This window comes from Dendrobates tinctorius, unplaced genomic scaffold (assembly GCF_039654945.1).
Source record: "Dendrobates tinctorius isolate UK_male_01 unplaced genomic scaffold, ASM3965494v1 ptg000022l, whole genome shotgun sequence".
Taxonomy (NCBI): Eukaryota; Metazoa; Chordata; class Amphibia; order Anura; family Dendrobatidae; genus Dendrobates; species Dendrobates tinctorius.
This window is the reverse complement of record NW_027361690.1, coordinates 26,429,360-26,447,021: the sequence shown is the minus strand read 5'-3', so window position 1 is coordinate 26,447,021 and position 17,662 is coordinate 26,429,360. Positions and strand designations below refer to the sequence as shown.

Here is a 17,662-nt window from a genome sequence, read left to right as displayed (position 1 = left end):
ATAAACTTATTAAAACTAAAAGTACCACTTTTCGGTAGTACCGCCAAATAGGCTCCAGTTATCTTTACTTAAATATTGCTTAAATATAAAATTATGGAAAAAAACTTAAAGGATATTGCACTTAGATGTTACTTAATTATTTTCTACTCATCTTCAGTGGTTTCAATTGCAGCAGAAGCAGCACAGGTACACTTAGAAAAGCAAGGCTGGCAGACGAAAGTTGCATGGGAAAGGCAGATTGATTCTTTACATATTTTGCAGTCATATTTAGAAAGCCTTCTGAAACCAGATACAAATGAGCAGGTAGTACAACTGCGTCTTTTAGAAGGTGGTAGAGTCGGTGTTTGTTCTGGAACGTCCTTGGGACGTCCTTTGTATTTTTATCTTTGCCCAAATAATAAGCTAGATCTGTGTCTGTTTCCTCTGTATCAGTGTCATCACCATCCTGCTCTGTTCCAGAATCAGTGTTACATTCTGCTACCTCATCTTCAGATGAAATGTCACTAGATTCCTCTAAATCCTCAGTTACTGCTGGTTCTTCCTCATCATCTTCTAACAAAAAAATCTTCATTTCTTCTAAATGAAGGGGTTTAGATGAATCATACTGTTTTCTGGCCATTGCAGCAGAAAATCTGAAGCAAGAGAGAAAGAGTATGTGTTAGGGCGCAATGTGCCTTAGAAGCCACCCTCCTTTTGTCTAAGAAAACAGTACTTATGTACACTAACTTAGCATTAATCCTTCATAAATCAAGCTAAATACACAATCGTGATGAATAAAAAAAGAAAATACTAACCTTTCAATTTGTGTTGAAATCAGGCGCAATGTGCCTGAGAAGCCAAAGTGTTGATATCTGCTCACTAGAAGGTCTGCTGAGTCACTGTGATATCAGGTTTCACAGAGCCTGTAGAGTCAGGAGATAACTAGGAGGGGTGGGGTTTTCTGATAAGTGGGCAAGGAGAGAGAAGTGAAACTAATTACTGTGTGCCTGTCAGATCTATTGCGCCTGACGGAGGGTTAAGAGAATTCTTCAATATCTTAAAGAAATTCAAAGGCTAAATCTTAAGATATCTGCATCAGGAGATCTCACTCTCAGAGGATATGTGAATGCAGATTGGGCTGGAGATTCAAGTGATCGGAAATCAACAAGTGGTTACTTGTTTAAGTTAAGAGAAAATTCAATTTCTTGGTCCAGCAGAAAACAAGTGTCAGTCGCATTATCTTCTACAGAAGCTGAATTTATGTCTGATGCTTAGGCAAGTCAAGAAGTAATTTGATTCAGACAACTTTTGGAAGATTTCGGCAATCCATTAGCTCAACCAACAGTTATCGATGAGGACAACCAAGGATGCATTAAACTTGCCAGCAGTGAGAAGATTAGTGCAAGGGCTAAGCACATTGATGTAAAACATCACCACTTACGTGACTTAGTGGAACGTGGTGTACTCAAGTTTGTTTATTGCGAGTCTGACAAGATGATAGCCGATGCTAAGACAAAGCTATTATCAAGAGCCAAGTTTGTGGACTTCAGAACCGCAATAGGACTAAGAGGATAAGTAGTTGTTGAGTGGGGGTGTTGGAATATGTTTTGTGCGACACCTCTATTCCTGTCTGAGTGTTTAGTTGCTAGATTTGTATGCTGTTTATAAAGTTAAAAAAAAACTCCCAGAGGCTCACACATGGAGAGCATCTGACTGTATTTCCTGTTTTACTGTGTCTGTGTATGAGAGAAGCATCCTGCTGTAGATGCTGTACAGATAGAGACACACAAATGATTTATTCCTGATCTATTAAGCTTATCATATATTGTTCCTGTTTGTTCCTGAATAAAGAAGCTCTGTTGTCAAATGCTTGAAGAGTATCCTGAATAATCCGCTGCCATCACACAACAAATCTGCCAAGAGAGGGCCGCCTACCAAGACTTGCAGCTGTAATTGCCACAAAAGGAGACTCTACAAAGTACTGACTTAAGGGGGGTGAATAGTGAATCGGTGCTATTTGTTGTTTTCTTACAATAAAAAAAGAAAACCAAATGTTCACAGTTGTAGGCATGATATTTACATGAACTGATGTAAACCCAAAAAATTCCATGTTGTAAGGTAGGAAAACACGAAAAATGCCAAGGAGTGGAGGTGGGGGTAGGTTCAATGGTGGATTATTTTTGCAAGCCACTGTATATTGTATTGTATGCACTTTATTGTATGCACTTTATCCTTTGTTGAAATTTGAGTGTTCATTTAAGAAGTTAGGGGGACATACACTTTCAATAGCTGTCGGCTGAATGCTTCTTTGGCCAAAAGCTATCTCTGACTTTCTATACACCTGCATGCTTTATTCAGCTGAATGCGCATGCGTTTTTGAAGGAGGGAGGGGAGTAGGCCACTGCCAAAGACCTCTGACAGCAATGTATTGTTCTTGAGAATAAACATTCAGGGCTAGTGTTGAGCATTCCGATACCGCAAGTATCGGGTATCGGCCGATACTTGCTGTATCGGAATTCCGATACCGACTTCTGATATTTTTTCAATATCGGAATTCGGCATCGGAATCGGAAGTTCAGTTGATTGACGGCCTGACGTCATCATGATGCGCGGTGTGTGCGCATCATGATGCGCCGTCATTTCGGGCCTTCCGGGGGTCTCTGCCGGCCTGCCGGGGGGCTGTGCCGGCCTGCCGGGGGGCTGTGCAGGCTCCGGGGGGCTGTGCCGGCCTGCCGGGGGGCTGTGCCGGCCTGCCGGGGGGCTGTGCCGGCCTGCCGGTGGTCTGTGCAGGCTCCGGGGGTCTGTGCAGGCATCGTCCGATGGGACTACAAGTCCCATCGGGCGATGCCTGCTACCATGACAGTGATTGACACATTAGCCAATGATGGGACAGTAGTAGTCCCATCATCCGGCTAATGTGTTAAATGTAAAAAAAAAAAAAAAAAAAAAAAAAAAAAATTACATGCTACATACATACAACATGCATACTACATACATGCTACATTCATACTACATACTACATACATGCTACATTCATACTACATAAATACTACATCCAACATACATACTACATATATACTACATGCATGCTACATACATACTGCATGCTACATACATACCACATATATACTACATACATACTACATGCATGCTACATGCATGCTACATACATAACACATATATACTACATGCATGCTACATACATACTACATGCTACATACTACATGCATGCTACATACATACTACATGCTACATACTACATATATACTACATGCATGCTACATACATACTACATACATACTACATATATACTACATGCATGCTACATACATACTACATGCTACATACTACATGCATGCTACATACATACTACATGCTACATACTACATATATACTACATGCATGCTACATACATACTACATGCTACATACATACTACATATATACTACATGCATGCTACATACTACATGCTACATACATACTACATATATACTACATTCATACTACATACTACATATATACTACATACATACTACATACATACTACATACATACTACATACATACTACATGCATGCTACATACATACTACATGCATGCTACATACATACTACATGCATGCTACATACATACTACATGCATGCTACATACATACTACATACATACTACGTGCATACCACATATATACTACATACATACAATACATTCATACAATACATACATAGACATACAGTACATATAACATAGAGTAACATACTTACCAATACTTGTCACATTGTTCCCCGAAGCCATTGTCTTTTCCGGGATAAATATTAACATAACAAACCACAAAAATACTCACCCACGATCCGAAGCAGTCCATGAGTGTGTCCCACGACGATCTTGGGTAGAGAACTGCAGCATCAGATGATGCTGCCGTTCTCTACGGGCTGCAGGAATCCAATGACGGAAGGTAGGTATCCTTCCGCACTGTATTCCTCCGCCACTTAAAAAAAAAAAGTCCCTAGTCTCACTTTATGCCATTGCTGTGTGGGAAATTCCCACACAGCAATGGCATAAAGTGAGACTAGGGACTTTTTTTTTTTAAGTGGCGGAGGAATACAGTGCGGAAGGATACCTACCTTCCGTCATTGGATTCCTGCAGCCCGTAGAGAACGGCAGCATCATCTGATGCTGCAGTTCTCTACCCAAGATCGTCGTGGGACACACTCGTGGACTGCTTCGGATCGTGGGTGAGTATTTTTGTGGTTTGTTATGTTAATATTTATCCCGGAAAAGACAATGGCTTCGGGGAACAATGTGACAAGTATTGGTAAGTATGTTACTCTATGTTATATGTACTGTATGTCTATGTATGTATTGTATGAATGTATTGTATGTATGTAGTATATATGTGGTATGCATGTAGTATGTATGTAGTATGTATGTAGCATGCATGTAGTATGTATGTAGCATGCATGTAGTATGTATGTAGTATGTATGTAGTATGTATGTAGTATATATGTAGTATGTAGTATGAATGTAGTATATATGTAGTATGTATGTAGCATGTAGTATGTAGCATGCATGTAGTATATATGTAGTATGTATGTAGCATGTAGTATGTATGTAGCATGCATGTAGTATATATGTAGTATGTAGCATGTAGTATGTATGTAGCATGCATGTAGTATGTAGCATGTAGTATGTATGTAGCATGCATGTAGTATATATGTAGTATGTATGTAGTATGTATGTAGCATGCATGTAGTATATATGTAGTATGTAGCATGTAGTATGTATGTAGCATGCATGTAGTATGTAGCATGTAGTATGTATGTAGCATGCATGTAGTATATATGTGTTATGTATGTAGCATGCATGTAGCATGCATGTAGTATGTATGTAGTATATATGTGGTATGTATGTAGCATGCAGTATGTATGTAGCATGCATGTAGTATATATGTAGTATGTATGTTGCATGTAGTATTTATGTAGTATGAATGTAGCATGTATGTAGTATGTAGTATGAATGTAGCATGTATGTAGTATGCATGTTGTATGTATGTAGCATGTAATTTTTTTTTTTTTTTTTTTTTTTTTTTACATTTAACACATTAGCCGGATGATGGGACTACTACTGTCCCATCATTGGCTAATGTGTCAATCACTGTCATGGTAGCAGGCATCGCCCGATGGGACTTGTAGTCCCATCGGACGATGCCTGCACAGACCCCCGGAGCCTGCACAGACCACCGGCAGGCCGGCACAGCCCCCCGGCAGGCCGGCACAGCCCCCCGGCAGGCCGGCACAGCCCCCCGGAGCCTGCACAGCCCCCCGGCAGGCCGGCACAGCCCCCCGGCAGGCCGGCACAGCCCCCCGGCAGGCCGGCACAGCCCCCCGGAGCCTGCACAGACCACCGGCAGGCCGGCACAGACCACCGGAGCCTGCACAGACCCCCTGGCAGGCCGGCACAGCCCCCCGAAAGGCCCGTACAGACCCCAGAGAGGCTGTACAAGGGCAGGAAAGGGTTTTTCTTATTCCGATACCGGAAGTCCCATAGACTTGAATGGGACTTCCGGTATCGGAATCGGCGATACCGATACTTTTTTTAAAGATCGGCCGATACCATCCGATACGATACTTTGAAGTATCGGACGGTATCGCTCAACTCTATTCAGGGCATGTTGCCTGACTATGACATGAACGATACATAGTTTGGCCAACCTAAGTCTAAAGTTCTCGTCTTTCAGCAGTCTTAATCTACATACCCTTCTACTGCATCCATATAGCAGCAACATTTTTGGGACTATTTGGAGCAGTGTCCAAATAAGTTTGGATGACTGATAAATATACAAAGAACCAGAGGAGCTAGCGTAGTTAGGATACCCGCTGCAAATAATAGGACAATACCACACCCTTGTCCAAATAAATCAAGATTCAAATATGCATGTGTTATTTGTGCTGATATGTATCATAAAATTCAAGAGTTGGGCCTTAGTCAAAACACGACTTTTATAATTAATAGCAAAAAGCGAGCATAGAAAGCTTCTAAAGAACATGCAAAACAGCGTGATTAAAAAACTTTATGTAGCATGGCCCTAGTGGTTAGTGGAAAGTCTAGAAGATCATATGGAGCCACATTTCTAGATAGATAATTTTACCTTATATAAGACGGATATGTCCAATGGACTAGTGTCATTGGTGCCCACTTTGCAAGGAGTCCTTCCAAGGTGAAGATAAATGATTACTGTAGCGAGTCTTCTGGGGCGCTGTCCCAGCAAATGACAGGCAACCCTCAGTGTCTGTATCCCGCGTTGCGCCTGAGTCGAGTATCCTCAATGAGAGCCAGCAAGGTGTGGTAAGCCTGCAGGATCTTACGTGATGCCACGGTCACGTGGTTGATCACGTGACTAGCTACGGAGCGTGATCGGACCAATAATCCAATGCGTTTCGGAATTCTCGGATTCCTTCGTCAGGGATGGTCCAGTAAATGCCCTGGGTGCTTTTATATCTCTAGCGCATATCACATGACTATAAATCATGTATTAAAAACAAATAACTCTATCTCACTATTAAGGCCCATTGGTATCAGGGTCAGAAATTCACTGGTCACCCACTATCTAATCACTATCTGATCCACCATGGAGGCTCAATTAAAGGCACTGTAATCACAGGCCTCCAAAGAGTTAAAAAAAAAGCTGGAGAAAAGGTAACTACATTCAGCACCCTGATACCAATGGGCCTTAATAGTGAGAGAGAGTTATTTGCTTTTAATACATTTCTCTTCACCTCGGAAGGACTCCATTCAAAGTGGACACCACTGACACTAGTCCATTGGACATATCCACCTTATATAAGTTAAAATGGTCTATCTAGAAATGTGGCTCCATATGATCTTCTAGACTTTCCACTAAACACTAGAGCCACGCTACCTAAAGTTTTTTTAATTACGCTGTTTTGCATGTTCTTTAGAAGCTTTCTATGCTCGCTTTCGGCTATTATTAATTATAAAAGCGGTGTTTTGACTAAGGCCCAACTCTTGAATTTTAGGGTACATATCAGCACAAATGACTCATACATATTTTAAGTTTGGATGACTGGCCTAGGAAAACATTTATGGAAACTATTGCTTTACATTGTTGGAGCCCAATTTTGCAGATTTGCCTCTTCCATTTTGCTGGGGCAGATGATCATTGATATAGCCATAGAGTAAGGAGTACAAGTCAAATATCTGTGACTGCTCATCCATATATACAAATAGCTTCTTCAGTGTGGAAGAGGGCTTGGACTCTAGCACCACCTATTGGATGTAACTATCCTAAAAGTCAATATCTACTCTTTAAGGAGTCTTGCCGTAAGCACACTGGATACTGCTGACAGATTTTTAGGTCAATTCCATGGCATCTGAGTTCTCCGCAGCTTTGCAAGAAGATTGTTTTGTAGTACAGGGAATAATTTCAAAAGTGTACATTTATAAATTTTATACTAGTATATTCAGAATTGAGAGTCCTCAGTGGCTGATACCTTTTAATGGCTAACTGAAAAGATGGTAACTCGTTGCAAGCTTTCCAGACTACGCAGGTCTCTTCATCAGGCTGGACTAATACAAAATCTGAAGGATAACATATTTATACACAACACAGCACAGAAATAATGCAATAGCTAAGACAAGTGACGTGAAACAGAACTATTATACTGTTTCCTATCAGTCTGGATTCACCAAATATAAATCTCAAAAGAACCTACATCTATTGTATCTACAAAGGAAGAGTGGTCCAAAATTCCAGTTGAGCGATGAAAGAAGCTTGCTGGTGGTTATAGGAAGCGAAAGATTGCAGATATTTATTACAAAGGATGTGAAACCAAACACTTTCAGCCATGACTGCATAATGCAAGTAGAGTTAAAAAATACTATATTATAATAAATTATTTCCTTGCCCCATTACTATGAGAACTAGTCACATAACTACCGTGTGTATATGCTTTGTTCCTATGAGCACTGTAGACATTTAGGATCATACAGCAGTTTTAGGTTTTTTTTTCTATACAAGGTGAAGGTCAATAGCTGTACAATGATTGTGTAACTGAGCAATAATCTTTCATATTACAGTTCCTTCTGCTCCTGTAATCAACCCACAGACACCCAATTCTGCCACAGCGACATCCCTCCGTGTGTGCTGGAGCCTGTTTTCGGATGACACAGTGGAACATTACCACCTCTACTATAAACCAGTGTCCGATGTTACTCCAGGAGAGAATCGGGAAGGTACGGTAACTACTATAAAAGTATTCATAGGTGTAATAAAATATACTGTATATAGAGCACTCTGCAGCAGGTTTAGGCAGCTGTGGAGAAAATGCTGCAAAGAATGCTTTGAATAATAGAAGTGTCAATAGCTTATTTTTTCATCTATTTACAAAATGCAAATCAAAAATTATTTGTCATCAATTTTTCTTAATACACTTTTAGGGATCATTTCATCTTACACTTGCTTAGTTGTTCACAATAACAGCAGTTTTGACAAGGGCGCACAAACTTTTACATACCACTGTATAATGGGTTGAATTAGTACCCAGGTTGAGGATCCTAAGGGGGTCCAATAGGTTCCTTTCACCCACATAAGAGTACAAATGCTATAATAATGATAGTACTGCAATATTGTTTCACAGAATTTATGATAAGAGCCAAAGAAACCTACTGCACCGTGTCCAACCTGCTGCCAAACACCCAGTATGAATTCTGGGTTATTGGAATAAACGCCACTGGTGAGAGCCCGGCAAGTGAAAGTGCTGTGTACGTGACAGGTAAATCTTAGCATCCATCAATTCTGGGCGCATATAACGGGATGGTAATACTCACTTCACAAAGAACAAAGCGCTGAACTGTTCAACACTACTAATATATCAGCGTTGGGCTAGATCTGTTTCCATAGAGAATACACCATGAATATTGGGCTTGGGAAATGTCTATTATGCCAACACAGTTTTCTTGCTCTTAGCATTATAAATTATAATAAACAATACTCTTTCCAATACGTGTTCTCCATTTTATGTTAAAAGGGAATTTCCACATACATTTAATAGTTTTGATGAAACACAAAGAACCTAACCAATTCTGACAATATATAGTAATACAGAAACCCTACGGGAGTAATGTCGATGCTGAACCCTATGAATAGTCCACCATCTCACATGTCAAGTTGCCATTTCTTTAAAACTACATACGGTTGGAGCAAATGACGATCCTAGAACCCTAAGATTCTCCCTCTGTACAAATCACTCGTCAGACCACACTTGGAGTATTGTGTGCAATTTTGGACGCCGGTGCTCAAGAAAGACATTACTGAACTTGAAAGGGTTCAAAGGCGGGCTACTAAAATGATAAATGGAGTTGGTTCACTACAATACCCAGAAAGGTTATCAAAATTAGGTCTATTTACTCTAGAAAAGAGAAGACTTAGGGGAGACCTAATATATATGTACAAGTATATCAGAGGGCAATGCAGAGATCTCTCCAATGAACTGTTTGTACCAAGGACTGTGACAAGAACAAGGGGGCATTCTCTTCGTTTGGAGGAAAGACAATTTCTGCACCAGCATAGAAGAGGGTTCTTCACGGTAAGAGCAGTGAGGCTCTGGAATTCTCTTCTTTCTTTCTTTTTTTTTTAATAATCTTTAATTTCTTTTTTTTTTTTATATATAGCGCTAACATATTTCGCAGCTCTTTACAGTTTTGCACACATTTTTCATCACTGTCCCTGACGGGGGCTCACAATCTAAATTCCCTATCAGTATGTCTTTGGAGTGTGGGAGGAAACCGGAGTACCCGGAGGAAACCCACGCAAACACGGGGAGACCATACAAACTCCTTGCAGATGTTGTCCTTGGTGGGATTCTAACCACTGAGCCACCATGCTGCCCTGAGGAAGTGGTGATGGCTAACTCACTGAATGAATTTAAGAAAGGAATGGATGCTTTTCTTGTGAGTAACAGTATAGAAGGTTACAAATAACATAATATTATAGGTAGATGGTTGACCCAGCTTAGGGGAAGGAATTTTTTTTCCCTATGGAGAAAATTGGCTTCTACTCTGTGGGTTTTTTGCCTTCCCCAGGATCAACAATGCAGAACAGCTGCACTAAAAATAGGCTGAACTAGATGGACATAAGGTCTTCCTTCAGCCTTCAAAACTATGTTACTATGTTACTATATTTTAGTGTTGAGGTAGTGATCGGTCCTTAAAGGGGCTGGATAACCCACTTCGTTTATTCAACATTTTGTATCTATCTAGTCAGGGGCCAAATGCTTGTGGTTGGAATTTGGTTTTGAGTTACAATATAAAATAGCAGAGGTTATCAAATCATTAGCGAGGAAAGGATGCATTTCAGCAGTCACAATGATGTACCGGTACTTTATCTTTGTAGCACCAGCCCCTCCTATCATTAAAACCAGGGAATGTCTGAGTTGTCAGAACGCAGCTTTAATCTGCTGGGAATCTGGGAACATTAACCCTGTTGAATCGTATACAGTGGAAATATTCAAAGCGGCACCCGAGGCACAGGATAATTTGATGACTGAGTAAGTACAATGTCCACACCGGAGTCATATTGTCTATTATAAACTGCTAGTGAAAAGTCTTTTATTGCCAAGGAATGTCCAGAGGGTCCTGAAACATCCCTAAAGCCTCTAAGAATCTTTATGATGTCATTTCTATAAGCTGTTGTGAGTGAACATACGCGTAGCATTATTTCTAGCCATCATGTGAAACATTTCATGTTTTGGTCAGTTTTAGCCTTTGCACATTTGATCTTTGATTGTAAGGTTGCTTTGAGCTACTGGCACTCTCTGGAACATGAGGGGCATGGAGGAAAGTATTGTGCAGTGTAGCTGTAAATCCAGCTATGGGCTAAGCTAGAAACTTAATAGAAAGCCGTAGCCAGGTCCTTGTGCCTCTTTCACTTTTGCTCTTCACCTCTCCTTAGACTTTTATGGGCAGCATATAACCTTATGGCCTCATCTTTCAAGATCAATCAATCAATCAATCAATCAAATTTATTATCGCCAAGTACATATTACATATATACAAGGAATTCTTTGTGGCAAAGAGGCAACATAATATATAACAACAGATGGATTTGAACATTTTACTGTGGGGGGTGGAAAGGCATTTTTTAATAAGATATTGGAGAAAGTTCTTTATATTTGCTTACATCATTGATATTTGCAAACTTTGTTAAGATGATTAGGGTTTTATGGGAGTTTATTTTAAGGAGAACATGACATCAGCAAATTGGCCATTTATCTGATTCCTTGTTCCTCCAAGCAATTAAATGATGATGATAATAATAAGTGTTTGTGGCTAAGTTGTCGAATTCGTCATTTTGCCGTAGTTAAAATTAAAAATTTGCTTCCTTCTATGTAAAATCATTACCCCGAGTCATCAGGCCAATAGAAAATTCTGTCCAAGTTGTCTTTGGAAAAACGTCCATTATCTTTTGACTGACTGATCCACGTCGCATTCATGTTTGAAATTTCATACATCTTTTAGCATCGAGGCTCAGAATGTCTGTTATGTGCAGTGAGCTGAAGTGCAGTTATCATACCTTCAGCAAGCCTAGCAGACGCGTTTTGAGCCCAGACCCTAAGAGATTGTGAATGGGACTGCAGAATACTGTATCGACAGTAGCATTTAAATGCCGGTGCACGTGTGCCCAAAAAATGATCAAAACATCAAATGTACTCCAAAATAGTATCAATAATATCATCTAGGCGCAGATGATGATAAACAATTCCTCACAGCTCCATCGACAGAAAAATGTAAAAAATAAAAGTTACAGGTCTCAGAAAATGACGTCACAAAACAATTTTTTTTCTTAGAAAACTCTTAAATTTTGGGGCCAGTAAAATATGAAAAAAAAGTATACATATTTAGCATCGCCATACTTGTACTGACACAAAGAATCCTATTGCCAAGTCATTTTTACTACACTTTGAAGACCATAGAAACAAAAAAATATAACTTTTTTTTTTTTTTTTACTATTTCACCGCACATGGAAAATTTCAGTTTTTTAGTACATTATATAGCAAAGTGAATGGTGTCATTAGAAACTACAACTCGTTTCGCAAAAAAAAAAAAGTCTTCATATGTCTATGTAGAAGCAAAAATAAAGATGTTATGGCTCTAGTAAGAAGAGTGGGAAAAAAGAGTGCAAAAACGTAAAGTCGCCAGGTCATGAAGGGGTTAGAGGGAATTTGTCTGTAAGATAGGCCAAACCTCATATCATTATGCAAATCTCTGGAAGTTAAATCCATTGACTCCTTTATAACTTCTATCTGTTGCTGAATTTCTAAGAAATCAGCTTTTTAAATATGCAAATAAGTCGTTAAGTGCAGTAGACGTGGCGGAGCACTTGTCGAGCCTGTGCCTCCCAAGGTTTAATTCATTGTCTGATTTGATTTCCTAGTGCCTAATATCACACTGACAGTAAGCCAACAATCAAGAAAAAGAGGCTGGGGGCTGGGCGGGGAAACAACCTCAGGAAACAAGGGTCAGAAAGTTCTGTGTCACTTCCAGAGCACTTACTGCCTCATTTACATATTGTTAAAGTGCTGATTTCTCTGGAATGCATCTACAGATAGAAGATATAAAGTTGTCAATGGATTTATCTTTCAAGGATCTGCATGCCCATAATATGTTTTGGGGATGTTGATCTTACTGACACATTCCCTTTAATGGCATGTCATTAGGATATGTGATAGGTGATCAGAACTTTTTAATGGAGTACCTAAATAGTCTGGCTATCTCACTCCTGCAATGGAGGGCGTTTAATGCTGCAGATCATTACTAACTGAAGTTTTAAAATATCATTAATTCTAAAATTGAAATACATATACTGTGCTCCTAAATTCACTATATCGTTGTGCGTAGTCATTTCAAGCGCTGCAACAAGCTCCACTACTGAGCCCCCAAAACACATACATGCAGGTATTACTCTTTAGTGGCCCCTCGAATTGTCCTGCTGTCACTTTTAGGATCCTGCTTATAGTCTATAATAATTCAATTCTACACATGTTGTTCTTTCATATTACAAACCAAACTAAGCGTGAAAACAATGGAAATATATGTGAAATAATGTATGTACCTGTTAGTATTTTGCTTCACTTATTGATATTAATATTGTTTGTTTATAGGATAGATTAGTCATGCTTACTTTTATACCAGTGGTAACTTGCTTGTACAATGAGGCTATTGAATCCTCATCTGAATAGTCACAATATATAGACATCACGTGTCGTTCCCTCTTCATGTCATTTCCTCTAGTACAATGTTTGTAGATTTCTTTTAAATGGTTGATCTATATATTATATAAATATTACAAGGGTATTTCATTAATAATAGATATTGCTATCACAGTGACCCTCTTCTACATCATCCACATTTTCTAAAAGAGAAAATGGATACAGAAGGTGTTGTCTAATTGGGACGGGTTGTATAATATATGTAAGAGAATTTCACGACAAGAAATAAGAGGTGAAACATACAAAGTGATGTACTTTTCCTACTTGTGCGTTAGGAATCCAGAACAGGTTTGCAGCTTAATATTCTGTAAAAATACTTATTTTCCTGTTAATTGAAGGTGTGACACACATAATTTGTAATTTCTTTCACAGATCTATTGTTGGGATTCCCATCTGTGAATGTCTCATCCAGCTGAAGCCTAATGAGACTTATCGCATTAGCGTCAGAGCTGTGAATGTGGGTGGCCCAAGCGAGAGCAGCAAATCTGTGTCCATTCACACTACAGGTAGTAGAGCAACGCCATCAGTGGTGTGGATTTTATTATTACTGTTCCTGTGAAACACGTCACATACTATATTAAAGTTATTATGACTCTTCCTGTGAAGCACATCACATACTATATTAAAGTTATTATTACTCTTCCTATGAAGCACGTCACATACTATATTAAAGTTATTATTACTCTTCCTGTGAAGCACGTCACATACTATATTATTATTACTCTTCCTGTGAAGCACGTTGTCATGATCTCAGTGCGGGTTTGACTCGCACACGTGGGGTTAATGTTTGGAACCAGTGCTGATGACTGGCATTTCTGGGGTTAAAGGTTGTGATCCCGATGCAGGCTTACCTGCACACCTGGGGCTATGATTGTGGCCTCTCCCTGGTTCTGGGGGAGGCTTCTTATAGCCTCAGGACGCTCCCATCCCTGTCAGTTATACTCTTGCCCTTGGCATTTGTGTGGTGACCCCTGAGTGTGTTTGTGCTGTGTTCTGGTTACTTGATTCTCTGTGTATGACTCGGTCTGTTCTCTGGATATCGCTTTGGATTCTGCCTGGTACCTCCTATGTCTGTTTGGTTTTGATCTCTGCTTGGCCCTGATTATCCGCTCTGTCTCATCCCTGGTACTGTACTGTGATCCTGTGTATGACCTTTGGCTTTGTCTGACCTCCCGTCTGTTTATTCCTCCTGTACCTCGTTTAGCACTGCTTCTGTACTCAGGACACGCGCACTGGCTCTATGAGCAAGTGTAGTGCGGTGTCTCTGACATTATAACTGACCCTTTCAGTTTTTTTTTCTGAAGAAAAAAAAAAAAAAGTGTGTGTTATCCTCATGGATCCCATACAAGCCTTGGCTGATCAGGTCAAGCACCTGACCCAAATGTTCCATAAGCTCAATGTGGAACAGCGCACGATGGCCCATACCCAGCAACAGTTGGTGGTTACTGTGCAGGGGGCTGTCGATGCAGGGGCTTCTGGTTCTGGGGGTAGGGATGTGTCATTAGCGTCCCCCGAATCTCCGGTCAAATTACCAGACCTTTTCTCAGGGGATAAAAATGAGTTCAGGTCTTTCAGAGAAGGATGCAAGCTTTTTTTTTTCTCTAAGGCCCCGCTCCTCCGGGGATGAGTTCCAGAGGGTGGGGGTCATTATTTCCCTACTTCGGGGGGCTCCGCAAGCATGGGCTTTCTCTCTGTCTTCCTCTGCTCCTGAACGTATGTCAGTGAACGCATTCTTTGAGGCCCTCGGGCACATTTATGATGAACCTGACCGAGTGCGATTGGCAGAGGACATGGTGATGAGTGTCTGTCAGGGGAAACACACAGCTGAGTGGTTTTGTTCTGAGTTCCGCCGCTGGGCGGCAGAGGTCTCTTGGAGCGACGCCGCACTCCGAGGACTCTTTCGCAGAGGCTTGTCCGAGCGGCTGCAGGATGCCTTGGCGTTACATCCCCCACCTAACTCTCTCGAGGATGCCATGACCCAGGCCGTCCGGATGGACCGCAGGCTGCGGGCCAGAGGGGTGATGCAGGTGGATACTCCATTATTCCCCAGTGGAAAAGAGACTGCCCCTGAGCCCATGGATGTAGGCGCCCTCTCCCTGAAGGATACGGAGAGGAAACGCCGGAAGGACAAGCAGTTATGCTTTTACTGCGGTAAAACGGGACATTGGAAAAGGGAGTGCCCGAATTGCCCGTCTTCAAACCCGGTCGGCGGGAAACGACTAGGTCTGGGTAGTCAACGGGGAGGCTGCTCAGACCCTCAGGTACCATTTTCCTCGTTTTCTAAAGTAGTACTGCCTGTGGAACTGTTTGTGGATGGTAGTTCTTTTTCCTCTACAGCCTTTGTGGACTGCGGATCATCTATTAATCTTATTGACTCCCAATTGGTCACACACTGCAAGATAGGGACAGTTAGGCTCAAGGTTCCGATCAAGGTGATGGCCATTGACTCATCTCCCCTCACTAAGGAGGGAATTCGCTTTATGTCTGATGTGTTTTCGCTCAGAGTGGGCGCTACTCATGTGGAAAACATAAGTTGTTTTGTGCTGGACAATCTACCTGCAGGGTTGGTGTTGGGCATGCCCTAGTTACAACACCATAACCCAGTTATTAACTGGAAAACGGGGGATATTGTACAATGGGGGTTTAATGATTTTGAGTTATATGATAAAGCCGCACTGCTGGTTGAACCTGTTAAATCTGTGTCTGTATCATCTGTCGAGCTGGAAGGTATTCCGGAATGCCTGAAGGACTTCGAAGATGTATTCTCCGAAAGCGAGGCCGAGACGTTACCGCCACATAGACCCTTTGACTGCGCTATTGAGCTGGTCCCGGGGGCTAAATTACCCAAAGCCCGTCTGTTTAATTTGTCCGGTCCTGAGCGCTTGGCTATGAAGGAGTACATTACTGAAAGTCTGCGCAAAGGACACATACGTCCTTCAGTCTCACCTGTGGCGGCAGGTTTCTTTTTTGTAAAGAAAAAAGATGGCGGGTTACGTCCCTGTCTCGACTTCCGGGAGCTTAATCAAATTACTGTACGGAATACGTACCCCCTTCCGTTGATTCCCGATTTATGTAGCCAACTATCAGGGGCAAAGTGGTTTTCTAAACTGGACCTTCGGGGGGCATATAATTTGATAAGGGTCCGAGAGGGGGATGAATGGAAAACCGCGTTCCTCACGACCGAGGGACTATTTGAAAATTTAGTCATGCCGTTTGGTCTTACCAACGCCCCTGCCGTATTTCAGAATTTCATCAACGTGGTATTCTCGGATCTCATTGGTCATTTTGTAGTTATCTACTTAGATGATATTTTGATATATTCCCCCGACAAGTATTCTCATTTGGAACATGTACGAACTGTGCTCCAAAGGCTGAGAGAAAATCATTTGTATGCCAAATTGGAAAAATGTGTATTCTGTGTACAAGAGTTGTCCTTTTTGGGGTTAATTGTATCCGGTGAGGGTTTTTGCATGGACCCCAAGAAGGTGCAGGCCATTGCGGATTGGGTGCAACCCCGAGATCTTAAGGGTCTTCAGCGCTTCTTGGGGTTCGCCAATTATTACCGCAAATTTATCCGGGGGTTTTCGCAAGTGGTCAAACCTCTCACGGATCTAACATGCAAAGGTGCGGATGTGAGAAATTGGTCCTCGCTCGCAAAAGCGGCCTTTGCGACGCTGAAAAAATGTTTTATGTCTGCTCCTGTGTTAGTGCAGCCAGATCCGTCCAAACCATTTGTCGTGGAAGTGGATGCCTCTGAGGTGGGGGTGGGGGCGGTGTTGTCCCAAGGGCATGCCACTCTAACCAACCTCAGGCCATGTGCTTTCTTTTCCAAGAAGTTCTCTGCTGCGGAAAGAAATTACGACGTAGGCAATAGAGAGCTTCTTGCGGTCAAATTGGCGTTTGAAGAATGGAGGCACTTTTTGGAGGGGGCCAGTCACCCGGTTACGGTGATCACGGATCACAAAAATTTGTCGTACATTGAGTCTGCTAAAAGACTAACGCCCAGACAAGCCCGTTGGTCACTTTTTTTTTCCCGTTTTCAGTTTACAATTACATTTCATCCAGGGTCTAAGAATGTCAAGGCTGACGCCTTATCACGCAGTTTTCAGCCGGTGTCGCCCCCTGAGCCACCGTCCTCCATTCTTCACCCTGGGGTTGTGATAGCAGAGGTCTCATCTGAATTGGAACGGGATATTCAGGGGGCACAGTCGCAGGCCTCGGCGGCCAAGCCGGAGGGGAAGTTGTTTGTCCCAGAGCAATTTCGCCTGAAACTCTTGCAGGAGTTCCATGAATCCAAGCTGAGTGCTCACCCTGGTATTTCAGCCACACGTCTGGCGGTGGCTAGGATCTTTTGGTGGCCTACCCTTGGTTCGGACATAAAAAAATTCATTGCTGGTTGT

At 41.6% G+C, this 17,662-nt stretch overlaps 1 protein-coding gene across 1 annotated transcript in view; it reads left to right on the top strand.

Annotated features, from left to right (window-relative positions):
* The window catches only part of FSD2 (fibronectin type III and SPRY domain containing 2), an 84,374-nt gene that overhangs the window by 52,299 nt on the left and 14,413 nt on the right, over nt 1–17,662 (top strand). The window contains exons 7-10 of the mRNA XM_073568520.1: nt 8,073–8,228; nt 8,633–8,767; nt 10,387–10,540; nt 13,635–13,768. Coding sequence (XP_073424621.1) covers nt 8,073–8,228; nt 8,633–8,767; nt 10,387–10,540; nt 13,635–13,768 — 579 coding nt within the window. The remainder of the gene's footprint in view (nt 1–8,072; nt 8,229–8,632; nt 8,768–10,386; nt 10,541–13,634; nt 13,769–17,662) is intronic.